We start from the raw sequence: 26960 nt of genomic DNA, 5'->3' as shown, positions 1-26960 counted from the left end.
ACTGCTCAGAGCATCCCTTGTAAAAATTGCTGGACATGCAATGGTCTAGAAAAGAAAAAAAAAAATTATTCTTACCTGTGAATTTATTGTCTTGGTCCCCACAATCCTGCAGTTTGACCCATTTAGGGAGGGATTATAGAACAATCAGTTAATTTTCTTAAGTTTATCAAGGACGCTTTTGCAAGTGTAATCTCAGTTTTACAAGAATAAATACTATTGCTATCTTAAAATTTTGTTCTGAAAACTACCAACTATTGGTAGGGCTTCCAAAAGATGGGACCCAAGCCCAGTGTCAGAGATCTGCTCTTCCTCCCAGCTCCTAAAAGACAAAGGAAAATCCACTATAAAGACTATTGGACATGAAATGCTTAAGAAGGGAAATAACCACTGAGAATACTTTTTTCTTTCTGTGCTCTAAACGGATCTTGTCCTGTAGGAGGTCAGATATGGAAGGATTCTACCAAGGCAAAAGTGAGGACTAGAGAGAAATCCCATTCTCAAATCATGTCATTACATTCACATCCCAGTCACTCGCTGATACGTATGCTGTTGGTAAATGTAGAGCTAAGCAGATACTATTATTCTGAGCTGGGGAGCATTCAGACTGTCCTGTTCTGTGAACAAAGTGCTCTGACTTTTGGACTCAGCTAGAGCTCAAACTTTGCAGTCAAGGCATGTTTTGTCTGGGTGTGCCTGACTCTCCCCTTTCCTATATTTTTTTTTTTAAGGTGACAAAATGTTTCTGTAGTAACAGTGTTATGTTTAGGATACATATTTCTGGTGTGATTTGATCACACTGCTCACTCACCACAGTCTGTTCTACAGAGATTGTTATACTGCCTTATCTCTGTATTATATGAGCACTTTCAAGTAGTATATTGAGCAAAATGACCAATATTTGTCACATGTGGTTCATTCTTTTTCTCATCCTCGCCCCAGGAGGAGAATTGTATGTGCAGCGTAATGTATTGATTTTAGTTTTTTAGTTTTTAATGTCCACGCTACTATGTGTTTATACAGGAAAAGGTGAGGTCAAAGAAGCATGCCTTGCCCTTAGAGTGGAAGGTGGTGAGGATTTATGGTTGTCTGTAGTTCCTGCTTTGTTCCACAGTCTTGGACTGGACCCTGAGAAAATTCTGTCTCCGGGAGTTAACTCTGAAAGTTACACTTTGTGCTTTTTCTGTTGTATGAGCCTCCGGCTAATACTCCTACACCCTTTCCCTGAATTTGAGAATCTCCAAGAGTGGGAATTGATTATAATTTGAACTTTTGGAGACAGACTTAACTATGCTTCAGATGCTTCCCAGGTAGGCTGATGTTCTTTGCATAGTATATTCAGATGAGGGAACAAGTAAGGCAATGAGTCTGTGTTTATTAGACAAAACAAGGTTCACTGAAAACACCATGCATGAAGCTAACTATTGGTATGGTATTTAGTCATGTAAAACTAAGATTATACCTACAGGTTTCAGAGTAGCAGCTGTGTTAGTCTGTATCCGCAAAAAGAACAGGAGACTAACAAATTTGCATATTAATTCAAGCTCAGCAGTTTCTCATTTGAAGCTTCAAAAAACAGACTTCAACGAGAAACTGCTGAGTTTGAATTAATATGCAAACTAGATACCATTAACTTGAGTTTGAATAGAGACTGGGAGTGGCTGGGTCATTACACATATTGAATCTATTTCCCCATGTTAAGTATCCTCACATCTTCTTGTCAACTGTCTAAAATGGGCCATCTTGATTATCACTACAAAAGTTTTTTTTCCTCCTGCTGCTAATACCTAATTTTAATTAATTAGCCTATGACAGTTGGTATGGCTACTTCCACCTTTTCATGTTCTCTGTATGTATATATATTTCTTACTATATGTTCCATTTTATGCATCTGATGATGTGGGCCGTAGGCCACGAAAGCTTATGCTCAAATAAATTTGTTAGACTCTAAGGTGCCACAAGTACTCCTGTTCTTTTTGAGATTATACTTGCAAAAGTGTCTTTATAAACTTTAGAAAATTAACTGATTGTTCTATTATTCCTCACATGTAGTCCTCCCTATTGGTTGAACACTGAGCATCTGTGTGAGTAGCGTGACTTTAAAAATACTCTCATAGCTCAGTTCCCATTGAAGACACAGAAGGTATTCAAACTTGATTTCTTTTGTTCTAGTTGCACGCTGCAATCTACAGACAACTTGTATTTAGGCTCAAGTCACTAGATTTAATCAAAAAAGAGCAAGGAAGTCAAAATCCAAAAATAAAATGTGAGAATTATTCTCATAAGGGCACTAATCTTGATGAAGACTATTTTGAGTCAATGATAATAGCTTGTTTTGGTTAGATCAGATTTTTTCTGAAAATCTCATTTCTTTTGGTTAAACATTCAAATTTCCCCTTTTTATTTTATAGAATTGTACTAAACAGAGTGCAGTCTCTGAGGGAATCATTGTATTGAGTAAAAACAATGAGGAGTCCTTGTGGCACCTTAGAGACTAACAAATTTATTTGGGCATAAGCTTTCGTGGGCTACAACCCACTTCATCAGATGCATGGAGTGGAAAATACAGGAGCAGGTATAAATACATGAAAAGATGTGAGTTGCCTTACCAAGTGTGAGGACAGTCTAATGAGACAATTCAATTAACAGCAAGATACCAAGAGAGGAAAAAAACTTTTGAAGTGGTAAGAAAGTGGCCCATTTCAGACTGTTGACAAGAAGGTTTGGGTAACAGTAGGGGGAAATTAGTATTGGGGAAATTAGGGTTTGGTTTTGTAATGACCCAACCACTCCCAGTCTTTATTCAGGCCTAATTTGATGGTGTCCAGTTTGCAAATTAATTCCAGTTCTGCAGTTTCACTTTGGAGTTTATTTTTAAAGTTTTGTTGTTGAAGAATTGCCACTTTTAGGTCTGTTATTGAGTGACCAGGGAGACTGAAGTGTTCTCCTACTAGTTTTTGAATGTTATGATTCCTGATGTCAGATTTGTGTCCATTTATTCTTTTGCGTAGAGACCGTCCGGTTTGGCCAATGTACAGGCAGAGGGGCATTGCTGGCACATGATGGCATATATCACATTGGTAGATGTGCAGGTGAATGAGCCCCTGATGGTGTGGCTGATGTGGTTAGGTTCTATGATGGTGTCCCTTGAATAGATATGTGGACAGAGTTGGCACCGGGGTTTGTTGCAGGGTTTGGTTCCTGGGTTGGTGTTTTTGTTGTGTGGTGTGTAGTTGCTGGTGAGTATTTGCTTCAGGTTGGGGGGCTGTCTGTAAGCAAGGACTGGCTTGTCCCCCAAGGTCTGAGAGAGTGAGGGATCATCCTTCAGGATAGGTTGTAGATCCTTGATGATGCGCTGGAGAGGTTTTAGGTGGGGGCTGTAGGTGACGGCTAGTGGCGTTCTGTTACTTTCTTTGTTCCTTTTCTTTCTTCCCTTAGTATCCTGCTGTTAATTGAATTGTTTTGTTAGACTGTCCTCACACTTGGTAAGGCAACTCACATCTTTTTAAGTATTTATACCTGCTCCTGTATTTTCCATTCCATGCATCTGATGAAGTGGGTTTCTAGCCCACGAAAGCTCATGCCCAAATAAATTTGTTAGTCTCTAAGGTGCCACAAGGACTCCTCATTGTTTTTGCTGATACAGACTAACATGGCTACCACTCTGAAACCTGTCACATTGTATTGAGTGAACTTAATGATCATGAAAGTGAGGGAACCGGACTTAGTATGGGCTAACTCTACGCAGGCTTCCCTGCACTGCTCAATCCAAGTACTACATTACCATTTGTTGAGCAGGGACTGCCAGCCTAGTCACATTTCACAGTGGTTTTATGATCTGAATAAATGGAAACTCGGCCTAGACTCTCAAACTCATTTTCACTTACAATTGAAGGGTGAGTAAGAACTGGTGTGGAGTGACTCTCACAAGGTTCATTTCAGATAAGCCATAAGACCGTTGTATTTTTATTTGAATAGATCAGAATATTTTGAGGCAACAAAAGATTGGCTGGTGCAGATTTCAGTTATTATACTGGATATTTCCATTACATTTATGCAGCTGTTCATTGTGTAAATATCTGAAATCAAAGTTTACACTACAGATTTTTTTATTTGTGGGACGTTGAACAGTTTGGTGATTATTCAGTGGTTTTCATTAATTAATACACAGTTCCATGAGAAAAATTCATGTGTATTTAATGAGTTTTTCCTCAAGTACTGAACTAATTCACCAGCATGCAAATGAACAAAGCTGTCTACTGATTTATCTTCTCTACAGTATGTGTAGTTTTTTTAACTTCTTACATACAGTATTTGTCAATGCATTTATTATGCTGCTTTGACAGTGAAATAAGCCTGTTTTATACTTTAGTTTTATCCAAACTTTATAATAATATCCATCTCCTGCTAGCTGAATCAAAGTTCATACATTCGTATTTCAGACCCTAGTGCAGACTATGTTCATGCGCTTGCTTGTTCTTATGTTTGCCTCCTTTTCTGTCTCCCATATGTAATGTTTGTTTCCATGTAGTCATATTTCATATCTCTATCTTTATAATCTACATATCTGATGAAACAGTGGGAAGGCGATAGGGATTTTTCCCTATTCAGGAGAATAATTGGCTAATTTGTATTGGAATATAAGAATCAACTGAGATTTAGGGTTTTATTTACAAAACAACACTTCCTTTATATTTGGTTTTATTTGCTGCTGAAATTTTAAAACCTTCACCTAAACAGAGCACTAAAACTAAAATAAATCTCTTCAGGAGACAGATTGTTTTTTGGTGTCCTAGTATTAGACTTTTGAAAATTGTGTTTATGCTTTTCATTCCAGATTGAAAGCCCAGTGGAATTAAAATAGTGAAACTAAGTATGTTAAAATAGACAAGGAGATTAGAAGAATTTACACACTTTATAGTCTCAGTTTGTATAAACATACAAAACCATCAAAGTAAAAGAAAGGAAATTACAATGTTTGTGAGAAAATAATCAGTCACTTCAAAGCTGAAGATTGTGGCTTTTTTAATGTAATCTATGCATGCAAAAGAATTATTTGTATTCATTAGCTGAAATTTACAGATTGAGCTAGTTACTGAGCATAAATATTTTTGAAATAACTTTTATCCAACTTCTTCCTCCCTGTAACGTTCCAAACTTGCACCCTGTGCTAAAATAATTTGGACTGAACTTCTGTGACCATTCAAAATGTAATGCTTGTTGCATTGTAACAGCACTTCTGTTTTGAAAGCAGCCTCCTCAAAAACACATGTGGCCTCCCACATAAGTACTGCCTACTGATAAATGTGTTTAACAGTGAGAATTCCTAGGATGCCTACATCTAAAAGCGATGGGGCAGACTGAGAACTTAGTTTCAGAGTGGTAGCCGTGTTAGTCTAGATCATCTTATTTGGGCATAAGCTTTCGTGAGCTAGAACCCACTTCATCAGATGCATGGAGTGGAAAATACAGGAGCAGGTATAAATACATGAAAGGATGGGAGTTGCCTTACCAAGTGTGAGGTCAGTATAACGAGACAATTAAATTAACAGTAGGATACCAAGGGAGGAAAAATAACTTTTGAAGTGGTAATGAGAGTGGCCCTGACCCTTTTAGTCTGGCACTGACCCATTTAAGTTTGTATCTCAACACCATGATTCAGCACTGCAGCCTATAATTACCCACCAATATCTGTTACTAAAGACCTCTTTAACATAAAAGATAAAGGCACAAAAATATCCAATGGCAGGAAGTAGAAGCTAAAACAATTCAAACTTGAAATAAGGTGCAAATGTTTAATGGTGAGGGTAATTAACCATTGGAGCAGCTTGTTAACAATGTAGTAAATGCTCCATCACTCTAAGTCTATAAATCCAAGTTGGAAATCTTTCTAAAAGATACACTGTCATTTACTGGGCTCAATGCAGGAATCACTGTGTGAACGTCTGTAGCCCTGGCATAGGGCATGCCTCCCCTGTAGCAGCTTCTGCTCAGTTAATACAGAGCTGCATATACTCCCTGTCTCAGTTTCCCTTCTCAGGAAGCCAGTAATTCCACTTCAGGCACTCTTGACATTTGATTCAATAGCACCCTTCTTAGGACTTGTTTATTACAAAGGCTCCTACAAAAGGGGTCATAACAAAAAGTCACAAATAAACAATGTACTTCTGTTTTTTTGGGTTCCTCTGAAACCTGCCTTCTATGTTCTGTTCCCCTCAGCATTCTCTCTCGGTCTTTAAGTCTCTCTTTATAGCAGGCACTCCAGCTTTCCTCTTGGAGCTAGGTTGCAATTTATCTCTTGCAGCTGGCCCCATATTCAGAGGACTGGCAGCCTTCTGCTGGTGTCTGGTCTCTGCTAACTCAGGACCCTGCGGGAGTCTTCTTACTCCTTTCAGGATCTGCAGACATCTACCCTGTGATGAAGGAGGAGGCAGCATTTATGGTGGTCCCCTTCTCTCAACTCATCCTCAGTTGGTTGGGAGATAGGGGAGTTTTGCCCCCAGGGCAGCCGGAGCAGAACAACAACCAAAAAAAAAAAAAAAAAAAAAAAAAAAAGCGGCCGTGCCTCCCTAGGATTGGGCGGAATGCCGCCTCCTACAAGCTGCCGCCCCAAGCACCAGCTTGCTCGGCTGGTGCCTGGAGCAGGCCCTGACTCTTTCGAGTTCTAGTGGGTGGACTGACCAGTAGACATTACTGCCCTTAAGGGGCAGACTACCCAGGCAGCGGCCTACATTATCCGTAGGCTTGTCAGGATTTGATTTAAGGTGATAGATGTCAACAGATGTTGATTTCAGCTGAAATTGACCAAAAAACAAACAAACAAAAGTATTGATGTGCAGCCACCCTTGTGCCTGCAGGGACTGAGGGTCACCAGCCCTGTAGCAGTGCAGGGAGCCCTCTACAGTCCTGCTGTTTCAGACTCACTCTCATGACAGTGGAGTGGCAGAGGGCGTCCTACAGATTTAGGCCTAACTAAGGGTAAAACATTGCCATTTTAAAACAGCTCTTCATTATTTCAAGGTGGGCTTCCAAGGGCTAGATTTGTAACTCTCCAAAAGTATATCACATTTTCTTTTACTAATATGTGAGAAAAGTCATTTGTATGGACAATATGCAGAGAGGGTCATACCAACATGTGTAACCATTCACACCCACTTATTAATGGCAACTAATGTTAAAAACCCTTTAATAAAGTAAAATTATAAAATTCAGATCAGACTCTCTAAAAATAAAGAAAATAGGGGTTGAACATAGTGGTCCAGTGGGCTCAGAGTCAAGAGACAGAGTGAAATCCTGGTCCCGTTGAAGTCAATGGCAAAACTCCCATTGACTTCAGTGGGTTCAGGGTTTCACCCCTGGGTTCTATTCCTAAGTCTGTCACTGGTCTGCTGGGTTACTTTGGACAAGTCACTTCAACTCTCTGGTTCACTTTTCCCCATTTGTAAAATGGAGATAATGATATTATCCTACTTAGTGGAATGCTTTGAGATCTATGGATGAAATGTGCTTTATAACAAATTAGTAGTAGTGTTATTAATTTATGTGCTGTGGTTCCAAATTATACAATCTGTCAACAAATGTGATCAGTAGATTGAATCTAAACATCTCTTCTTGAAATCTGATTTTTGTGAGGATGAAGTGGAAAATACCAATAATGATGGACATTAAAATCTTTATTAATAAAACTGGCCTGATCCAATAAACAGAAGAGAGATACCAAGATGGAAATTTTGTGGAATCAGAAAACATGTAGTACTTTCTCCAAGAATCCCAAATCTTTGGCCCCAACTTCATAATAAAACTATTTTTTATTAGTTATATCTAATAAAATATATTGTTATATCTTAATCAAGTGAAGTTTTCAAGATGTGTCATATCAGAAATTCTTACCAGAGTACCAAAAACTGTTCACTGATTTGGATGACAAAATATGGTCTGCTTCCTATTGACTTATTTCTGTAACACAAACAAACAGTGCAGCATCTTGAATGTATAGCAGTGATACAATTTAAGAAAATAATCTTCATTAAAATTAAGAATTATAATCAGGGTGAAGTGTGCTTGGCAGAAGCAGTAGGGAGAGAAACCTTAGAAAAAAAAATGTACTTCAGGAAGAAATAACAATAAAACTGATGAATATCTAGTGGTCTGTGAATATCTAATATTTATCATTCTTGACTCTACCACATTACTTCCTGAGCTGTTTCTCTATAATTATTAACAAGAACCTCTACTAATAATCTGCTCTTTTATTTAGAAAATTAGGTGGTTTTGCCCCTGCATGGAAAAGTGGAGTCTTTCTTTTACATTTATCTTTCTTGTTAGCATTTATTTAGAAGATTCAAATAGATTTCTGTAATGACTCTTCCTGTACAATCATATGAGAGAGAGATTATGTACATGCATAATTTTCTGGCATACAGACATACAATCCTTCCAGTGTATGTATTTCTCTGCATGTATAAATGAAGGCCCAAATTCTCCACACCCCATCCAAGTCATTGTGCTTCACATCTCTGAAAAGGGATGGGGGAAGAACTGTCCCCACTCCTTCAGGGTCTGGAGTGACAATGCATTATGATCAGCATTAGGTCATCAGACACACTTCGAGAATACACCTCTACCTCGATAGAACGCTGTCCTCGGGAGCCAAAAAATCTTACCGCGTTATAGGTGAAACCGCGTTTTATCGAACTTCCTTTGATCCACCGAGTGCACAGCCCTGCCCCCCCCCAGAACACTGCTTTACCGCGTTATATCAGAATTCGTGTTATATTGGGTCGCGTTATATCAGGGTAGTATATTTAAACACTACCAAACAAACAAAAAAACTGCTGTTTGGTTCCATTGCTATCATGTTGTAACCAGTAATTCAAAGCTACCTAAAATCTTTACTTGATACCAGAGCAAGTGGCAGCAAAAAGAAGAACAGGAGTACTTGTGGCACCTTAGAGACTAACAAATTTATTAGAGCATAAGCTTTCGTGGACTACAGCCCACTTCTTCGGATGCATATAGAATGGAACATATAATGAGGAGATATATATACACACATACAGAGAGCATAAACAGGTGGGAGTTGTCTTACCAACTCTGAGAGGCCAATTAATTAAGAGAAAAAAAACTTTTGAAGTGATAATCAAGCTAGCCGAGTACAGACAGTGTGATAAGAAGTGTGAGAGTACTTACAAGGGAAGATAGAGTCAACGTTTGTAATGGCTCAGCCATTCCCAGTCCTTATTCAAACCGGAGTTGATTGTGTCTAGTTTGCATATCAATTCTAGCTCTGCAGTCTCTCTTTGGAGTCTGTTTTTGAAGTTTTTCTGTTGTAATATAGCCACCCGCAGGTCTGTCACTGAATGACCAGACAGGTTAAAGTGTTCTCCCACTGGTTTTTGAATATTTTTATTCCTGATGTCAGATTTGTGTCCATTAATTCTTTTGCGTAGAGACTGTCCGGTTTGGCCAATGTACATGGCAGAGGGGCATTGCTGGCACATGATGGCATATATCACATTGGTAGATGTGCAGGTGAACGAGCCCCTGATGGTATGGCTGATGTGATTAGGTCCTATGATGATGTCACTTGAATAGATATGTGGACAGAGTTGGCATCGGGGTTTGTTACAAGGATAGGTTCCAGGGACTGCCATCAACAAGAGCTATGAACAGGATCAATAGAAACCTGCAGAGCATATTTTTCAAGAAGTCTGAGCAAGTTTTCCCCTCAGTGTGAGGAATTGTTGGGACAACAATGCTAACAGGGAAAGCCCAGTGTTCCAGTTTGGGCACTTAATATTTGGGTACTCAAATGAGAATTTAGGAGCACAAAACACCTATTTTTATACTTAATCTCTCCTAAGCAATTTACATAGAAATCTAGATGATCTACACTCATACCCTAGTATTAATAGTAAATGGATGTGTGTAGCTCTGGAAAATTATGACACCATAGCCACAAAGATCATGCCTCTCTTGTAGAGCACAGGAGGCATAATTGTCTTGTGGAGTAGGAACATACAAAGTGTTTTGGAATTGAATAGCAGCAGTTTAGCTTGGGTGATTGCATTGTGATCTCCTTTATGGTGTTAACATGTAAATGATCATAGGTTTAAACTAGTCCTGACAGTTAACCAACCGCTCTAGTAAAATTAATGGGAGACATTCACTCACACGTTAGGATCATTGTTTTGCTTTATGATTATAGATTTAGGGCCAAATTCTGGTCTCAGTTCTATTGCTGTAAATCCATTGACTTCAATTGAGTTACTGCAGAATTATATGGGTGTAAGCAAAAGCAGAATTTAGTTTTTAATGTCTGAAGATGCTGATCTTCATAGTGAAGGTTCCTGCCCATTTGAGAGAGTTTTCATTTTAATCCAAGCATAGCTATTGAATTCTCTGGAAATACCTATTTTGGTATATACTTTGTATTGCTCTTAGATTTCTGTTCCCCCAGCTTTGTGGAGCTGTGAATATAAACGGGTAAGGGAAGGAAGAATCTTCTTAAAAATGGATGGTGTATTCCTTTTGTTCCTGGCTGGTGCTAGAAATTTTGCTGGTATATTGCTTATCTTTGAGCACAAAACTTCTCACCTTTTCTCACTCAGAGAGTAGAAGGTAGTTGTTCAGTCACTGATGATTTTCTTTTTACTCTTCTAGACCTCTGCAGATGAGGGTTCTGGGTCCGCCATCAAGTCTTCTGCAAACAGATCAGACTCAAAATTTCCTGCTATAGAAAAAACATCAAGCAAGCAAAAGCAAAAACCTCCCATGAGCTCCAGCAAAATAACTCCAGGTGAGCTAAAGAGTGCATAAAATGGAACTAGTTGCCACGGTATTGGGGAATTAGCAAGTATGTAGAAGATGCCTTGTGGATTCAGAGTCATTATGGTACTGCCGTGCACACTCATGGGCCTGATTCTCATTTACATTTAAGTCACTTTACACCATTCTGGCAGGGTACAGTGACCTTAAAATGAGTACAAATGAAATTTACACCTGCTTTACGGCCACTTTACAACACCAGGGTGACTTAACTGTAAATGAGAATCAGGCCCATATGACAAACAATCTCACTGGAATTAACTGAAACCCACTAGGCCATATTAAAATCATTTAGTTCCCTTTTAGAACAACAGAGATTCATTTTGGAATAGCAATAAAAGGCACTGCAGGGCATGTCTGTATGTTCTGCAGTCTCACTTATTTGGCCTTGGATCTCATGTTCACAATGAGCAAGTCTTACAATCACCTGACTTCTTCGGGGCCCTGGGAGGGTTTTTGATTGACTTCAATAGGACTCTAGTGGGAGCAGAATCAAACTAATATCTGGAACCCAGGGGTGTGTGTGTTAAAATAGCAACTGAAAATGTGGGATTGGTGTTTAAAACATAAATAGATGATCAGAATTAAGGGCAGCTTTCCTATCATAAATAAAGTTAATTAAAAAAAAAAGGATTCATAATTCTAAATAGCTGCTGTTAATACCAAAAAGTGCATGAATAAATTCTCAGAAAATGGGATACGTTTAGCCAGGATTAACTAATCTGCCTGTTGCTTTAAAGAAGTCAGTTAGTATGCATGCCACCCAATTACTTTTTAAAATGGTATTCCATTTGTGAAAAATGCTTTAAATATTTATGCTGTAAAAGTTATCCGCTAAATATAATAGAAGGTACCTTTCCTTTGATACAGGGAGATTTTGGAAACATGGCTACATCTCCAGAGACAAAACAAAACAGGCCCCCAAAGACACAATCAGAGACAACAGTTGTGTGGGAATGATTTCTTATGATCCATGCATGTCCATGACATTATATAAAGAGCCTGCAAAGACAGAAGGCTATTTCAGTACGTTCCTGAAAGGATTAATTACATCAGGATTATCCATATGGCCAAAGTTAAAGATCCCTCAGTGTTTACATTATAAATCACTACCAGATATTTGAGATAAATATATCAGATGCTCTGGGCTGAAATGGTACATAAATTAGGGTGGTTTTTTTTTTTACACTAAATTTGGGGTGGGAGAGGGGAAGAATCAAGCTGATATTTTAAACCTAGTTTAAAATTAAAATTTATCTCTTATTGCATTTTGGCATCCCACTAATTAAAAACAATTTCATTTATCAAAATGAATTTTTTGCAGGTAATGAGGGCCTAGATATGCTCTCATTTGCCCTGGTGTGAATCTGTATTAGTTCTGCTGCCATCAGAGTAATTTATAGTGGAATTTAGAGCAGAATTTGGGACTTGGGCATTTTGCGGGAAAAGTGTAATCAAAACAAATGAAGGCCCTAATCTTGCAACTGACTCTGCATGAGTTGAAACCTATGTCCATGGAGAGCTTCACTGAAAGCAACAGGGCAATACAGGGTTCTGCCACGCAGAATCAGTTGCAGGATTAGACACATCTTTTCATTTCAAAATGTGGATTCCTGAGCATATAAGAAGGGAAAATTGAATGTTTACCATATTATACCCTGAATCTTTTTTAATGTATTTATCCTCACAGAACTCCTGTGAGGTATGAATTATTCCCATTTTACTGATGGGAGACTGAGGCACAGAGAGACAGAGTGGTTTGCCTGTGGTCACAAAGGAAGTTTGTGGTAGAGCAGAAAATTGAACCCAGCTCTCCTGAGTCCCAGGCTAGCACCCTAATTACTGGATCATCCTTCCTCTCCCAAACTTGTAACTAGTACAGTTCCATGTCCTTTGTGAACATGAGCAATGTGCTGGGTCTCAGGGCAATTAAAGAGCACCAGCAATTTATCTTCTTTGATTCTGTGAATAGAAGTTTGGAAATAGCAGTTTCGCTAACTCCAGGAGCTAGCAATTTTCAGTGACATAGTAAATGCTTTGGTTTGAAGTGGAGAACTGATCAGGTTGTCATATACTCTTGATGAATACCCTATGTTCTCAGTCAGAACTATTTAGACTAAAGAGGTCTCTCTGACCCAAAGACGTCTCTGTGGGCCAGATTCTCATTTACACGAATGTCTCATTGCTATATTTGGCAATGTAAAGGGACACTGAAATAGATGAAACTATGATTTACTTCCGCTTTACGGCCCATCTACACTGACCAAGTAGCATAAAGGTGCCTTAGTGTATATGAGAATCCAGACCTGTGTGTGGATTTGGATGCTTTCTTGAGATGGTTCACTGAAGTTAAAGATGAGATACTCATTTATATCAGGGCCTTATTCCAATACACATATATCAGACCAAAAAGGTAAGAAAAATTAAAGTACCTGGGAAAATGGTGCAAGGACAGGGTAGGCCCATTAGTCAATGGGTGGGGGGGGGGGCGAACAATAACAGAAAACGGGGAAATGGCAGAGGTGCTTAATGACTTCTTTGTTTAGGTTCTCACCAAGAAGGTTGGTGGTGATTGGCATTCACTATGTTAGATATCCAATGAAAGTGAGGTAGGATCAGAGGCAAAAGTAGGTAAAGAACAAGTTAAAAATTACTTAGACAGGCTAGATGTCTTCAAGTCACCGGGGCCTGATGAAATGCATCCTAGAATACTCAAGGAGCTGACTGAGGAGATATCTTTGAAAAGTCATGGAAGGCGGGAGAGATTCCAGAAGACTGGAAAAGGGCAAATATAGTGCCAATCTATAAAAAGGGAACTAAGGACAAACCGGGGAATTACAGACCAGTCAGCTTGACTTCTGTACCTGGAAAGATAATGGAGCAAATAATTAAGCATTCAATTTTCAAACATCTTGAAAAGTGGTTTTCAAACTGTGGGTCACGGCAGCTCTGGTCAGCACTGCTGACCGGGCCGTTAAAAGTCCCATTGGCAGTGCTGCCTGGCTAAGGCAGGCTAGTCCCTACCTGTTCCGACACCGAGCTGCGCCCTGGAAGTGACCAGCAGCAGGTCCGGCTTCTAGGCAGGGGGGTTGGGGCTCCACATGCAGTACCAGTTCCGCACTCCCAATGGCCAGGAATCGGCCAACGTGAGCTGGGGGGGGGGGTTGTGCCTGCAGGTGAGAGCTGCGCGGAGCCGCTTGTGTACCTCTGCCTAGGAGCCAGACTTGCTGCTGGCCGCTTCCAGGGCGCAGTGTGATCTGTGGTGCTAGGACAGGCAGGAAGCCTGCCTTAGCACCCCCGCTGCCTGGGAACCGTCCAAGATAAGCCCGTACCCCAATCCCCTGGCCTCCCGAGTCCTCCCCAAAACCCAGAGCCCTTCCTGCACTTCAAACCTCTCATCCCCAGCCCCACCCCAGAGCCTGCACCCCCAGCCCAGAGCCCTGACCCCCTCCCGCACCCCAACACCCTGCCCCAGCCCAGAGCCCTCTCACATCCTGAACCCCTCATTCCCAGCCCCACCCTGCAGCCCTCACCCCAATCCTCTGCCCCAGCCCTGAGTCTCTCCCACACCCCAAACCCCTCATCCACAGCTCTGTTGCGTCACTGGCATCAACAATTTTCTTCAACTGGGTTGTCAGAAAAAAAAAATTGAAAACCACTGATCTAGAAGATAAGAGTGATAAGTAACAGTCAGCATGGATTTGTCAGGAACAAATCATGTCAAACCAACCGGATAGTTTTCCTTGACAGGGTAACAAGCCTTTTGGATAGGGGGGAAGCGGTAGACGTGGTATATCTTGACTTTAGTAAAGCTTTTGATACTGTCTTGCGTGACCTTCTCATAAACTAGGGAAATGCAACCTAGATGGAGCTACTAGTGGTTCACAGTCATGCTGGAAGGGCATAACGAGTGGGGTCTATGTTGGGATCAGTTCTGGGTCTGGTTCTGTTCAATATCTTCATCAATGATTTAGAGAACGGTAGAGAGAGTACACTTACAAAGTTTGTGGCCGATACGAAGCTGGGAGGGGTTGCAAGTGCTTTGGAGGATAGGATTAAAATTCAAAATGATCTGGACAAACGGTCTGAAGTAAACAGGATGAAATTTAATAAGGACAAATGCAAAGTACACCACTTAGGAAAGAACAATCAATCAGTTGCACACATACAAAATGGGATATGACTGCCTAAGAAGGAGTACTGCAGAAAGGGATCGGGGGTCATAGTGGACCATAAACTAAATACAAGTCAGTGTAACACTGTTGAAAAAAAAAATGAACATCTTTCTGGGATGTATTAGCAGGAGTGTTGTAAGCAAGACACAAGAAGTAATTCTTCCTCTCTACTCTGCACTGATTAGACCTCAACTGGAGTATTGTGTCCAGTTCTGGGCAGCACTTTCAGGAAGGAGGTGAATAAATTGGAGAAAGTCCAGAGAAGAGCAACAAAAATGATTAAAGGTCTAGAAAACATGACCTATGAGGGAAGATTGAAAAAATGTGATTTGTTTAGTCTGGAAAAGAGAAGACAGAGGGGGCATGATAACAGTTTTCAAGTACATAAAAGGCTGTTACAAGGAGGAGGGAGAAAAATTGTTCTTCTTAACCTCTGAGGATGGGACAAGAAGCAATGGGCTTAAATTGCAGCAAGGGGGGGTTTAGGTTGGACATTAGGAAAAACTTCCTAACTGTCAGGATGCTTAAGCACGGGAATGAATTCCCTAGGGAGGTTGTGGAATCTCCATCATTGGAGATTTTTAAGAGCAGGTTAGACAAACCCCTGTCAGGAATGGTCTAGATAATACTTAGTCCAGCCATGAGTGCAGGGGACTGGACTAGATGACCTCTCAAGGTCCCTTCCAGTCCAATGATTCTATGTACTGTCTGTCCTGCTTTTTTTCCTTGCCATGGTTTGAAGATGGTATATGATGAGAGGACTCTAGGAGTTGGCTAGCAAAGCAAGTTCCTGACCACTCTTTTGTCTATTGGTACAAGGCATGCACAATGTTTAGATTTTACTGGGTGGCCTGTGCCATGGTTTGTGTGGTACGTTATATTCTATCCACACCACGGCAATATTCTTGGTGTTGTTTTATGTCACTCTATTATTGTCCTGGTACAAGACCCTCAGAGGTGCACGTAAGTCGGTGGCTTCCTCTGCCTGTGTAATGAGTTAAGTAGGGCCATGCACCAAAGATCCTCACATTCACATAGCACTAATGTTAGAGTTTATTGTATGCTGTCTATCACTTAACAGTTTCTCATGGACAGCTCTGTTTCCAGGACTGGAGGTTGCGGTTATAGGTCATGTTTTAAATCACTTTTAAATGCTTGCCTTCACTGCATTGTTAGGTCAAACTATGGCTTGAGTTTTGCTCCTAACCCAGCTCCTGTTCACACACTTTGGGTATTTCCAGAGCTGGTAGTCAGACATGTTCTAGCTGTGCTCAAACTAATATGTTATGTAGAGGTATGTGCTCAGGTCTCTAGCACAGCTGTTTCATTGTGTGTCTTCACTCTCACTTGGCCTTGGGCAGCTCATGTGTTGTAATCAGAGTTTACTAACTCAAGTTAACTGTTGCAGTGAAGATGAGTGTTTTTATAATGGGCTCATTTTACAGTGAATTTTTGTTGCAGATGTGTAGTCTACCCCATCCCGTATGGCTACTATGAGCACCTGGAATCTCCTTCCCCTTTTCCTCTTTGCTACTGACAGCATGGTGCTGGGGAGGATACAGTGAAAGCAGTATGCAGTGATTTCAACCTGCCTGTTTGCTTTTTTGCACTCAATGAAATTCATCAGATTTCTTAATTCCTTATCTGCTATGTTTCATAACACAGTAACTGGAGAAACCAGAATGCAAGAGGCTCTTTCAGTATTATTTTAGCATACACTTTTGTGTATGAAAGTGAACATACAGAGAATTCTATCGCAGAGTGCCCAGGAGGGTTGTCACAAGCAGCAGGCCTTCCCCAAAGTACACAGTGAAAATCAATTCAGCGTCGCATTAGAACTGGGGCAAATTAAAAAGCTCAATAAATGTTTACATTACTCTGTCACTTACTTATTAGATATTAAAGTTCCCAACACTGAAAATCCCACTTCTTGTGTTCTAAAATAAAGAGATATTTGTGGTACATAATTAAGCCTTAATTAAGAGTTCCTCTGCATATACGAAACCATAAACATCTCCAGCGTACTCAGCAAGGTGAACAGTCTGAGCCCTTTAATTTTAGGTATACATCAGGAGCTGTCTATTACACTGAGGCATTATCGGTCATTTCTGTTTTTCCAACTGAAAAGAAATAGAGGAGATCTGTTAATTATCTTTCGGACCTAACCTTTGCACTTTCTGGCACTGCAGCTACTGGGAAAAGTAGCATTTAGTAAAAGGGGCAGAGGGTTCCCATGTATTTATTTATTGTCTGAACCAAAAATCTTCCTTCCCCTAGAACTGTCCTTTTATATTAGTGGCTCAATATCACCTCTTGATCACAGCCCAAAGTAAATCAGCTCTTCCTTCTTGGTGCCTATCTCAGCCAACCAGCTTCCTGACACTCACTGAAAATTTGATAGAACATTTAATTCCTCTTCTTTCCAAGGCCAAGTGAAAAGCAGAGCCCTCTCCTACTCACAGCTGGAAACAAGTTGCTTGGTGAACTACCAGTGCCAGGACTCCTAGGAGTGCCTTATGAATTGAAAATACAGCTTTTTTTTGTTTACTTTGGAGACATGTCCTCCCCTCCTGCATAGAAATGCACAGAAGGGGAGCACTTGCATGAAGAGAGCTACAGCTCCTGTGTCCATGAAGATGCAACCTATCATTCCCTTACCTACATGGGATCTGTATAAAGAGCAGGAATATAGTCTGCCAAATACTTAGAGGCCAAAGATCCATAGAATAGGGCCTGACCCTTCAGACTCTGGGGATGTATCCTGCTCCCTATCTCTTGACGCGGCTTGACTCCTCTGGCAGCTGCACTTTTGACTCCCTGAAAGGGGTCACGGAGCATATGGGAGGAGGTAATGTTAGTCTTGGCATTAATTAATATATTGTTCATATCCACTGGTTTGTACAGGGAAAATGCTGAATGGAACAGCTTTTCCTTACCCCTCTCTTCTGCCTGGCCACACTACCTTTTTGGCACAGTGTGGAAGTCTTATCTTTATCTGGTCTGGGATTGTAAATGCTCTCTGAAGTTTGGAGGTGTTCAAGTGGAAATTTTTTTGTTTCAGGTCCATCTCCGTATGACACTTTCAGACCAGAGATGCTTATCTTTGGCCTTTATCTTTCAGATGAGGGTAAAGCCAACTTTCCAAAATTAATAATAAATTAAAAATAGTGACAGCTCAATCTGTTTAGGATCTAGCTAATTTTAAACTGGAGGCCTCTTTATCAGAGATAAAGAGTAATAATTCAAATTTCCTAATGCTTTCCTGGCAAATCCTGTTAGCCTTCTCCATGGGCAGGAGGCTCATTTAGGGCCAGATTTTCAGAGAGATCAGTACCCACAATCAGCTGGATTTTCAGAAGAGTTGAGCTCATGTCTCCAACTGTAAGTGGGTAGATTTTCAAAAGAGCTCAGCACATTAGGTGTGTGTTGGGCAATGAGCTCTTGAGAATATGGTCCTTGTTTAGATGCTGTAAGCGGGCGCAGACTCACCCTGCAGCGCCTCCTGCTGGTTGTCCTCGGGAATTATCATCCAGCCTCCAGAGCGCCCTCTTCAGGCCGGTGTCCCTCACAGGACCCCGGTGCCCCTTTAACTGGGTGCTGCACCCTGGCAGTAACTCCACAGTTCTGGGTCTCCCCCTCCCAGGGGAACCCCCACCCACTATCCCCACTTTGCCTCAGTCTTGGCTACTGCCCAGTCCCCACCTAGCCCCTGTTCACTAGGGCAGACTGCAGTATAAGCCACTCATCACAGGCAAAGGGGTTTGGACCTGCTGCCTCTGCCTACCCATGGGCTGTCCCGTTGCAACCCTGCACCTATTCAGCCTATAGTCAGCCGGGAGCTCCCAGTTCCCCTGGCCCTTCCCCAGCCCTGCTCCCAATCTAGGTGTCTTGCTTAGGTCCCTGCAGCCAGGCCCTTCTCCCTCTAGAGGCAGAGGGAAACTTACAGGGCCCTGGCTCACAGTCTCTTATAGGGGCCAGCTGGGCCTGATTGGGGCATGGCCACAGCTGAGCCTACTTTCCCCAATCAGCCCAGGCTTCTTGGCCCAGCCACAGCCCTCTCCTGGGCTGTTTCTAGCCCCGCAGGGCAGGAGCCGGTATCTACCCCGCTACAGGTGCATAAATGGCAGCTGAGCTTTGACAATCTGGACCCCATTGCGCATGTTGAGCAGTTAGTTGAAGAACTGACTGAGATTTTGAAAATCTGAACCTTAATTTCTATGCTAGGTGAATCCTTAGTTTGTCTTTGGAAACCGACAGTTACCCCTATGGATATGGAGGCTGACCACCAAACTGGATAGTTGGTCAGTATGTAATGAAGTGAGACCAGCTACCAAGCCTCCTAACAGAACTTCAGCTGTGATTTATTACTGGAGAAGACAGGTCTTTGTTTCAGCTTTCAGAGATTTATGGAAATTCCCATTGCTTTGAATATATTAATTTAATTAGAACTGTTCATAAAAGTTATTTTCCTTGAAAAAAGTTTTACATTTCAAAATAGAGTTTGAAAAAATTCAAATGTTTCTTTATGGCTCTCTTAATGAAGAGAGATTGGTATTTCGATATTGTGAAGCTAAATGTGAGTTTGGATAACCCCCCAAATCTCTGTTCACTGAATATGACTCTGTATATCCAAAAAAAAAAAAAAAAAAAAAAAAAACAGCTAACGTTATACACATTTTGCAGGAATAAATTGTCTGGCATTTTTTCTTTGAAATACAAATTTTTCTTTCTATTTTCAGTTAAGTATAAATGACAAAGATTTGCCAAAAGAGAAATCAGTGCTGATGTAGTCTCTTGCTCTACAGAGGAAGACCTTGGAGGGACTTATCTTCTAGGTCTTTTAAGAACAAATATTTTAATGGAAACTCTTTCCCTGAAAATATAATAAAATTACTGAAAAGGTTTTTTACTTAACAGCTGCCCAGAAGCAGTCATTATTAAGGAGGAAGAGAATGAACCAGGGAGGATTGTTAGGAAGCCCAGACACACAGAATCTGAGAAAATTGGAAGACAGAGACAGACAGGCCTCGTTGCTGCAGGCAAAGGCACAAGTTACCAGCGCATCTGGTGAGAAGAATCTCCTTTACGACTCTTTTGGTCTGTAGAAACGTAGAGCTGTCTGTTTCTAGGCTGCTGACAAATGGATCTGTAAGAGTTCATTTACACCACGGTGTCCCCACTCCAGTACCATGGAGAGGCCTTAAACTGTCATTTACCTTCACTTTAAGGTCCATTTACACTACCAATATAGAAGGGGCCTTAATTAACGGATATTCTCATATTGTCATTTGATATATATATTGCCGTAGAGGAGACATAAAAGCAATTCACTAAATAAAGTAGTCGTCTTAATAAATGTATAGCTTTAGAAAAATGTATCCATCCTCTAAATTCCGTGCAGCCTATCTATCTAAATTAAATGGCTGATCCAATTGATTGAAGAAGCCATTAAACATTCTTAAAATAACAAATATACTGAATAAAACAAACATCACATATTACTGCATTTTATTTTTCAGTCTTTGATAACTTTTGTATAAGATAAATACCTCTGAAATTCTAATCTAACACATGGCTATACACAACTTCATGCCTTGGAACTGGCCAAATAGGTTGCCATTGACTGGATATTCTGTTGCAGTAAAGCAGCAGACAGGGTCACACAATTATAGGGCTAAAAAGGGACCTGCACTAAGGCAGGAGCAAGTGTACCTAGACTGTTCCCAACAGGTGTTTGGTCAACATGTTCTATAAAACCTCCAGTGATGGGAATTCCACAACCTCCCTTGGAAGCCTGTTCCAGAGTTTAACTACCCTTATGGTTAGAAAGCTTTTCCTAATATCTAATCTAATCCCTTGGTATATTTTAAACCCATTACTTCTTATTCTACCTGCAGTGGACATGAAGAATAATTGATCACTGTCCTCTTTATAATAGCCCTTTATGTATTTGAGGACTTATCAGGTGCCCCCTCAGACTAAATATGTCCAATTTTTATAACCTTTCCTTGTATGTCAGGTTTTCTAAATATCACTTTTGTTGCTTTCCTCTAAACTCTGTCCAGTTTGCCCACATCATTCCTAAAGTGTGGCATCCAGAGTTGGACACAATATTTCAGCTGAGGCATCACCAGTGCCAAATAGAGTGATACAATTACCCTCTGTATCTTACATACAACTCTCTTGTTAATACACCCCAGAATAATGTTCACCTTTTTTGCACATGCACCACATTGTTGACACATGTTACCTGTAACCCCCAATACTCCAATTTGTCAAGGTTGTTTTAAATTTTAATCCTGTCCTCCAAAGTGCTAGCAACCCCTCCCAACTTGAGATCATCTGCAAATTTTATAAGCATACACTCTCTTATCCAAGTCATTAATGAAAATAATGACTAGTATGAGACCTGTGGGACCTCACTAGACACATCCCCCAAGTTTGACAGCAAAACATTGATAACTAGTCTGAGTACTGTCCTTCAACCAGTTGTGTACCCCACCTTATAGTATTTCCATTTAGACCACATTTCCCTTCATTGCTTAGGAGAATGTCCTGTGGGGCTGTGTCAAAAGCCTTACTAAAAATCAATATACATCATGTCTACAGCTTCCTCGTGGCCCCCCTCCCCCCATGCACTAGGCCAATAATTCTGTCAAAGGAGGAAATTAGGTTAGTTTGGCATCATTAGTTATTAACAAATCCATGCTGGCTATTACATATAATCCTATTATCCTCAAGGTGCTTACAACCTGATTATTTAAGAATTTGTTCCGGTATCAAAGTTAGGCTGAGTGGTCTATAATTTCCTAGGTCCTCTTTGTTCCCCTTTTTAAAGATAGGTACTATGTTTGGCTTTCTCCAGCCTTTTGGGAACTCCCCCATCCTCCAGGAGTTCTCAAAGATAATTGCTAATGGTTCCGAGATTGCTCCAGCTAGTTCCTTAAGTCCCTAGGATGAGTTTTATCAGACTCTGCCAACTTGAGTACATCTAAATATTTCTTTAACCTGTTCTTTCCCTGTTTTGGCTTGTATACAGCCCCTTGTTGTTAACATTCTGTTAAGTAGTTGGTCACCATTTACCTTTTTAGTGAAGATTGAAGCAAAATAGGCCTTATGTACCTCACCCTTTTTGTTGTCATCGGTTATTAGCTCTCTTTCTCCACTAAGTGTAGGACCTACACTTTCCTTCGCCTTTCTCTTGCTCCTCATATATTTAAAGAACCTCTTTTTATTGCCTTTTATGTCCCCTGCTAGGTGTAACTCATTTTGTGCCTTAACCTTTCTGAATTTGTTCCTACATGCATGTACTATTCTTTTATACTTCTCCTTGGCAATTAGTCCATGTACTCACTTTTTGCAGGATTCCTTTTTGATTTTCAGATCATCAAAGAGCTATTGATGCAGCGATATTGGACTCTTCCTAGTCTTTCTATCTTTCCTTCTCATCAGGATACTTTGCGGTTGTGCCTTCACTCATGTCTCTAAGAAAGTGCCATCTCTCCTGAACTTTTCTCTCTTAGATCAGTGGTTCCTGAACATTAACAACCTACTAACCCCTTTCACGAAAATATCAAATCAAATATAAATATTTCCAGGGATTTTCTCCCTTACCTGAGCATAAATTATAGCAGCAGTGATCTTGGAAATAATTTGGGTTTTTTATGATATGCCTATTACACACTATTTATTATTATTATCATCATTACATTATTAATTTTATTACATTATGAAAATGGCAACACTCTTCCAAGATTTCAGTTTTGTAGCTCATATCACTTCAATTAAGCCTCCTACAGTTTAATCAAGGAGTACCAGACGTGAAACAGCATGAAGGTATTTAAGAAGCCAACTCAAATAAAGAATTCCTCCCACAAGCATTCGTGTCTTGAGCAGTCCAGGCAAACAACCCACGACTAGAACAAAGCTTAAACTTGTTTTTCATAATAATTTTAAAAAACAACACTAGCAGTCTATTTAATTTTAGAAACAGCAAAAAATATCAGCCTACCTTTCCATTTCTCATAAGGAGTCCTGACGTTTAAATCTCCTGAGTGTGATGGATGGAGGGTGGTAAAGCACTGGAATGGGTTCCCTAGGGAGATGGTGGAATCTCCATTCTTAGAGGTTTTTAAGGCTCGGCTTGACAAAGCCCTGGCTGGGATGATTTAGTTGGTATTGGTCCTGCTTTGAGCAGGGGATTGGACTAGATGACCTCCTGAGGTCTCTTCCAACCATAATATTCTAGGATTCTATGATGCACTTGCTTTGATCTGCATAGCTCTTGGAAGTCCAGAACCATTGGAGAAAGATAAAGTCTCCGGTCTGGTTCAGCATTGAGTCTGCTTCTGTATTTGGTTTTCAGATGTGCATACGAGGAAAATACTTATGTGAGAAAGTATGTTGTTGAAAACATTAACAAAACTATAGTCGCTTTTTCTGCCAGCAGGGTGTACTCATTTCTTAAACTCAGCCAAAAGTTGATCAATGACAGACCTCAAACTCCTTTTCAGTTCATAATCACAGGAGATCTCAATTTCTCTTTTTCCTCAGTGCTCAATATCTGCATTGAGAAAGTATCATCATCAAAGGGGTTCTGATCCAGTCATTATCGCCTGACATAGCTGGAAAGTATTGCCTGAACATTGTGCAAAGTCCTTTTAGGTGTGCAATTATATTGGTTTTAGTGTACTGATCCAACCAAAGTTTATGTCCTGCCAGGAAGTCATGGTCACGGGGCTCCGGATGCTGGCCCCTGCGCCCAGGGTTCCTAGGGACGGCTCTGTCCGCCATTATAGAATTTTTTCTGAGAACTCCCTGATACATTTCATGAACCCCCAAGGGTTCACGAACCCCACTTTGGGAACCACTTCCTTAGATTTTCTTTCCATGGGTCCTTACCCACCAGTTCTTTGAGTTTGTTAATGTCTGCTTGTTTGAGGTCTATTATCCTTATCTGCTGCTTAATTCCTTCCTTTTCTTAGAATTATGAAATCTATCATTTCATGATCCCTTTCAACCAAAATTGCCTTCAACCTTCAGATTTGCAACCAAATCCTCTCTCGATCATAATCAAGTTTAAAACGTCTGTCCCCCTGGTTACTTCTGCTACCTTTTGAAACAAGAAGTTGTCACCAATACATTCAAAGAACTTAACAGACATTTTGTATTTTGCCATATTACTTTTCCAACAGATGGCTGGGTAGTTAAAGTTCCTCATTACTACCCCATCTTATGTTTGGATATTTCTGTTATTTGTTCTAGAAATGCCTCATCCACCTCCTCCTCTGATTGGGTGGTCTAGAACAGATCCCTACCATGACATTGTCCCTGTTCCTCCCCACCCCCTTTTAAAGACTTCCAGCTAAACTGCCTCTTACTTCCTTCTGGACGTCAGAACAAGTATTTGTATTCTTGATATCTAATACATCACCGCTTCTCTTTGTCCCTGCCTGTCCTTCCTGAACAAGCTATGCCCCTCTATACCAACATTACAGTAATCCTACCAAGTCTCTGTGATGCCAATTAAGTCATAATTTAGTTTATATAGTATTACTTCCAGTTCCTCCTGTTCATTCCCCATACTACATCTCTACCTTGATATAACACGAATTCCGATATAATGCGGTAAAGCTGCGCTCCGGTGGATCAAAGCAAGTTCAATACAATGCGGTTTCACCTATAACACGTTAAGATTTTTGGGCTCCCGAGGACAGCGTTATATCGAGGTATATATCTACTCAATATGTTGGTGAGTTATGTGTGAAGATGCTGTTCTCCTTCTTAGTCAGGGGGGCCCCATAACTTCCCAGCATTCCTCTTTCCTGGAACATCCCATAGTTGAGGAAGACAAAAGCCCTCCTGTCAACATCATCCGTGGAGCCACGCATTCATCTTGCTGTCCTTATGGGAAATGTCCCACTCGAGCAGCGTTTATTCTGTACTGTATATTACAAATTTTAACACCTTAAATAGTTACTATAAAGAATATCTGTTCAGTAAAAAGTCAGAGAATTGACTGTTAACATTTAAAAATATAAATATCCTAGGTTTATTATCTGGTGATCTGCAGAAAAGTCATATTCCAAAGAGACTAAAAAAAACAAAAATGTAAAATATATAGTAGAATGTATCTTTAGTGCTTATCCAAGTGCTTAAAAATTTTAAGGTGATTAATCCTCAACTCCTTATCCCTAGGAATTTGGGTAAACACAAGGCAGATATGTTAATGTCCACATTTTCAGAAGTGCACTAATTTTGTATTCCTCAGGTTTTTTTTTATAGTTGATGTCAATGGTAGCTACTCATGCTTAGCAACTCTGAAAATCAGTCCATTGATGTCTGTAGCTGAGCACTCAAAAACGGAGACATCCAAAATAAGAAGCTTTTTTTTTTTTATTTAAAATGTTGACTTAAGTGACTTGACCAAAGCCCCAGAAGACGTCACTCACAGCTTCTCTCTCATTAGAATTCAGGAGCTATGAGCTCTGTCTTGTTTGTAGATCTAGGCCCTCTCTCTCCCCCTTGCTTCTTATTCTCTCACTGTTGGGTCAGTTTAATTAAACAATTTCATTAACACCACACCTGTCACCAATACCTTTATAATAGGATAGCTGAATTTTGCCCCTCATGTGCTTTGTCTCACCTCTTCTTACCATGTTATTCTTCTTAATTGTAGAATAACATGATAAGAAGAGGCAGATACAGCCTAGTGATTTGTGAAAAGTCTGAGGTGAACACAATCTGTTTTTCCTCCTCTAAAAGCCATTACTCTCCCTGAGTCCATACTATGTACTGTGATAAAAGAAATAAAAAGCACATGGTCATGGCTAAAATGGAAAATCCTTTCCAAAACCAAGAAATATAGGACTAAACCCGGCCTTGGATGCATCTGTGTTCTCCTGTTAAAGTCAATGGGAATTGTAGGAGCACTTCCCTGAAAGTTGCTTGTAATTTAGAGAGAGGAAGCAGTGGTAAGCCTATGCACTTTTATTAGACTATGCCCTTAATAGCTGTTCTTTGCTTATCCCCTAACACGCTCATGTAATGTCAGATGATGTTACAATAGACACAGGATCTAGTTCCATTTTCTTACTCATTTTTAGTCATACTTGGAAAGTTTTGACAAAGGATGCCTTCCCATGATGACTGATGGTCTGCCCTCTTCTAGCCAAACTAAATTGGCTATTTTGGATACTGTAATGGAAGACAGGCTATATCAGAAATCTTTTTCAGGTCTTGGTTCTTAATTTTCATTCATGCTAGGTTAATGGTGACTAAAAGTGATTGATTGCAGGTCAGTGGTCTTTGTGAAATCAGCATGTCTCAGTCCTGTTTCTAGGCATCCATGTTAGAAACAATTGCTATGACCACAACTGGCATTTTATGTTGCACTTAGAAACCAAGAATTAGATGGTTTCTTGGAGAACGAACTATTCTTAATTCCCTACAGGTGGGTGATCCTCTACGATACAGTCACTAATGGGCACAGAGGATTTCAGGGATATCATTCTGACCCCTTTCACCAACAGTACACATCACATGGGAAGGAGCATTATTTGGTGGCTAGAATGGGTGACTGGGAATCTGGAGACCAAGAGTCTGTTTGCATCTCTACTGCTGATAAGCTGTGTGACTTTGGGCATGTCATTTCACCTCTGTGTATCACTTTTTCCATTTGTAAAACATGGATAATACCTACTCAATTTGTGAAGAGCTTTGAAAGCCTTAGACAGAGGTGCTATGATGCTATTTACAAATAATTACTATAAATTTTGAACAGAAAAAAAATCTAAAACATTGTGATAATTTCTGTTGATCACAAAAGGGCATTTCCTTCTGGAACTACACATTGAATGCAAGTAGTAGGTGTGACAATATTTATGCTGGGAAGGAGACATGTGTTAATTGGACCTCCAGAAGTGCCAGTGCACCATTTAGCATGATTTATGAATTTCCTTT

The 26960-nt window shown here is 40.3% G+C and overlaps 1 protein-coding gene across 4 annotated transcripts in view; it reads left to right on the top strand.

Annotated features, from left to right (window-relative positions):
- Positions 1-26960, top strand: part of MARCHF10 (membrane associated ring-CH-type finger 10) — a 69928-nt gene that overhangs the window by 17360 nt on the left and 25608 nt on the right. For 3 of the 4 annotated variants that reach the window (XM_034756112.1, XM_034756114.1, XM_034756113.1), the window contains exons 4-5: positions 10660-10795; positions 19917-20066. In XM_034756112.1, coding sequence (XP_034612003.1) covers positions 10660-10795; positions 19917-20066 — 286 coding nt within the window. The remainder of the gene's footprint in view (positions 1-10659; positions 10796-19916; positions 20067-26960) is intronic. The other variant, XM_034756115.1, reaches the window with a different exon arrangement.

Source organism: Trachemys scripta, chromosome 23 (assembly GCF_013100865.1).
Source record: "Trachemys scripta elegans isolate TJP31775 chromosome 23, CAS_Tse_1.0, whole genome shotgun sequence".
NCBI lineage: Eukaryota > Metazoa > Chordata > Testudines > Emydidae > Trachemys > Trachemys scripta.
Note: the sequence above shows the minus strand (reverse complement) of the source record. Positions and strands in the feature narration are given on the sequence as shown.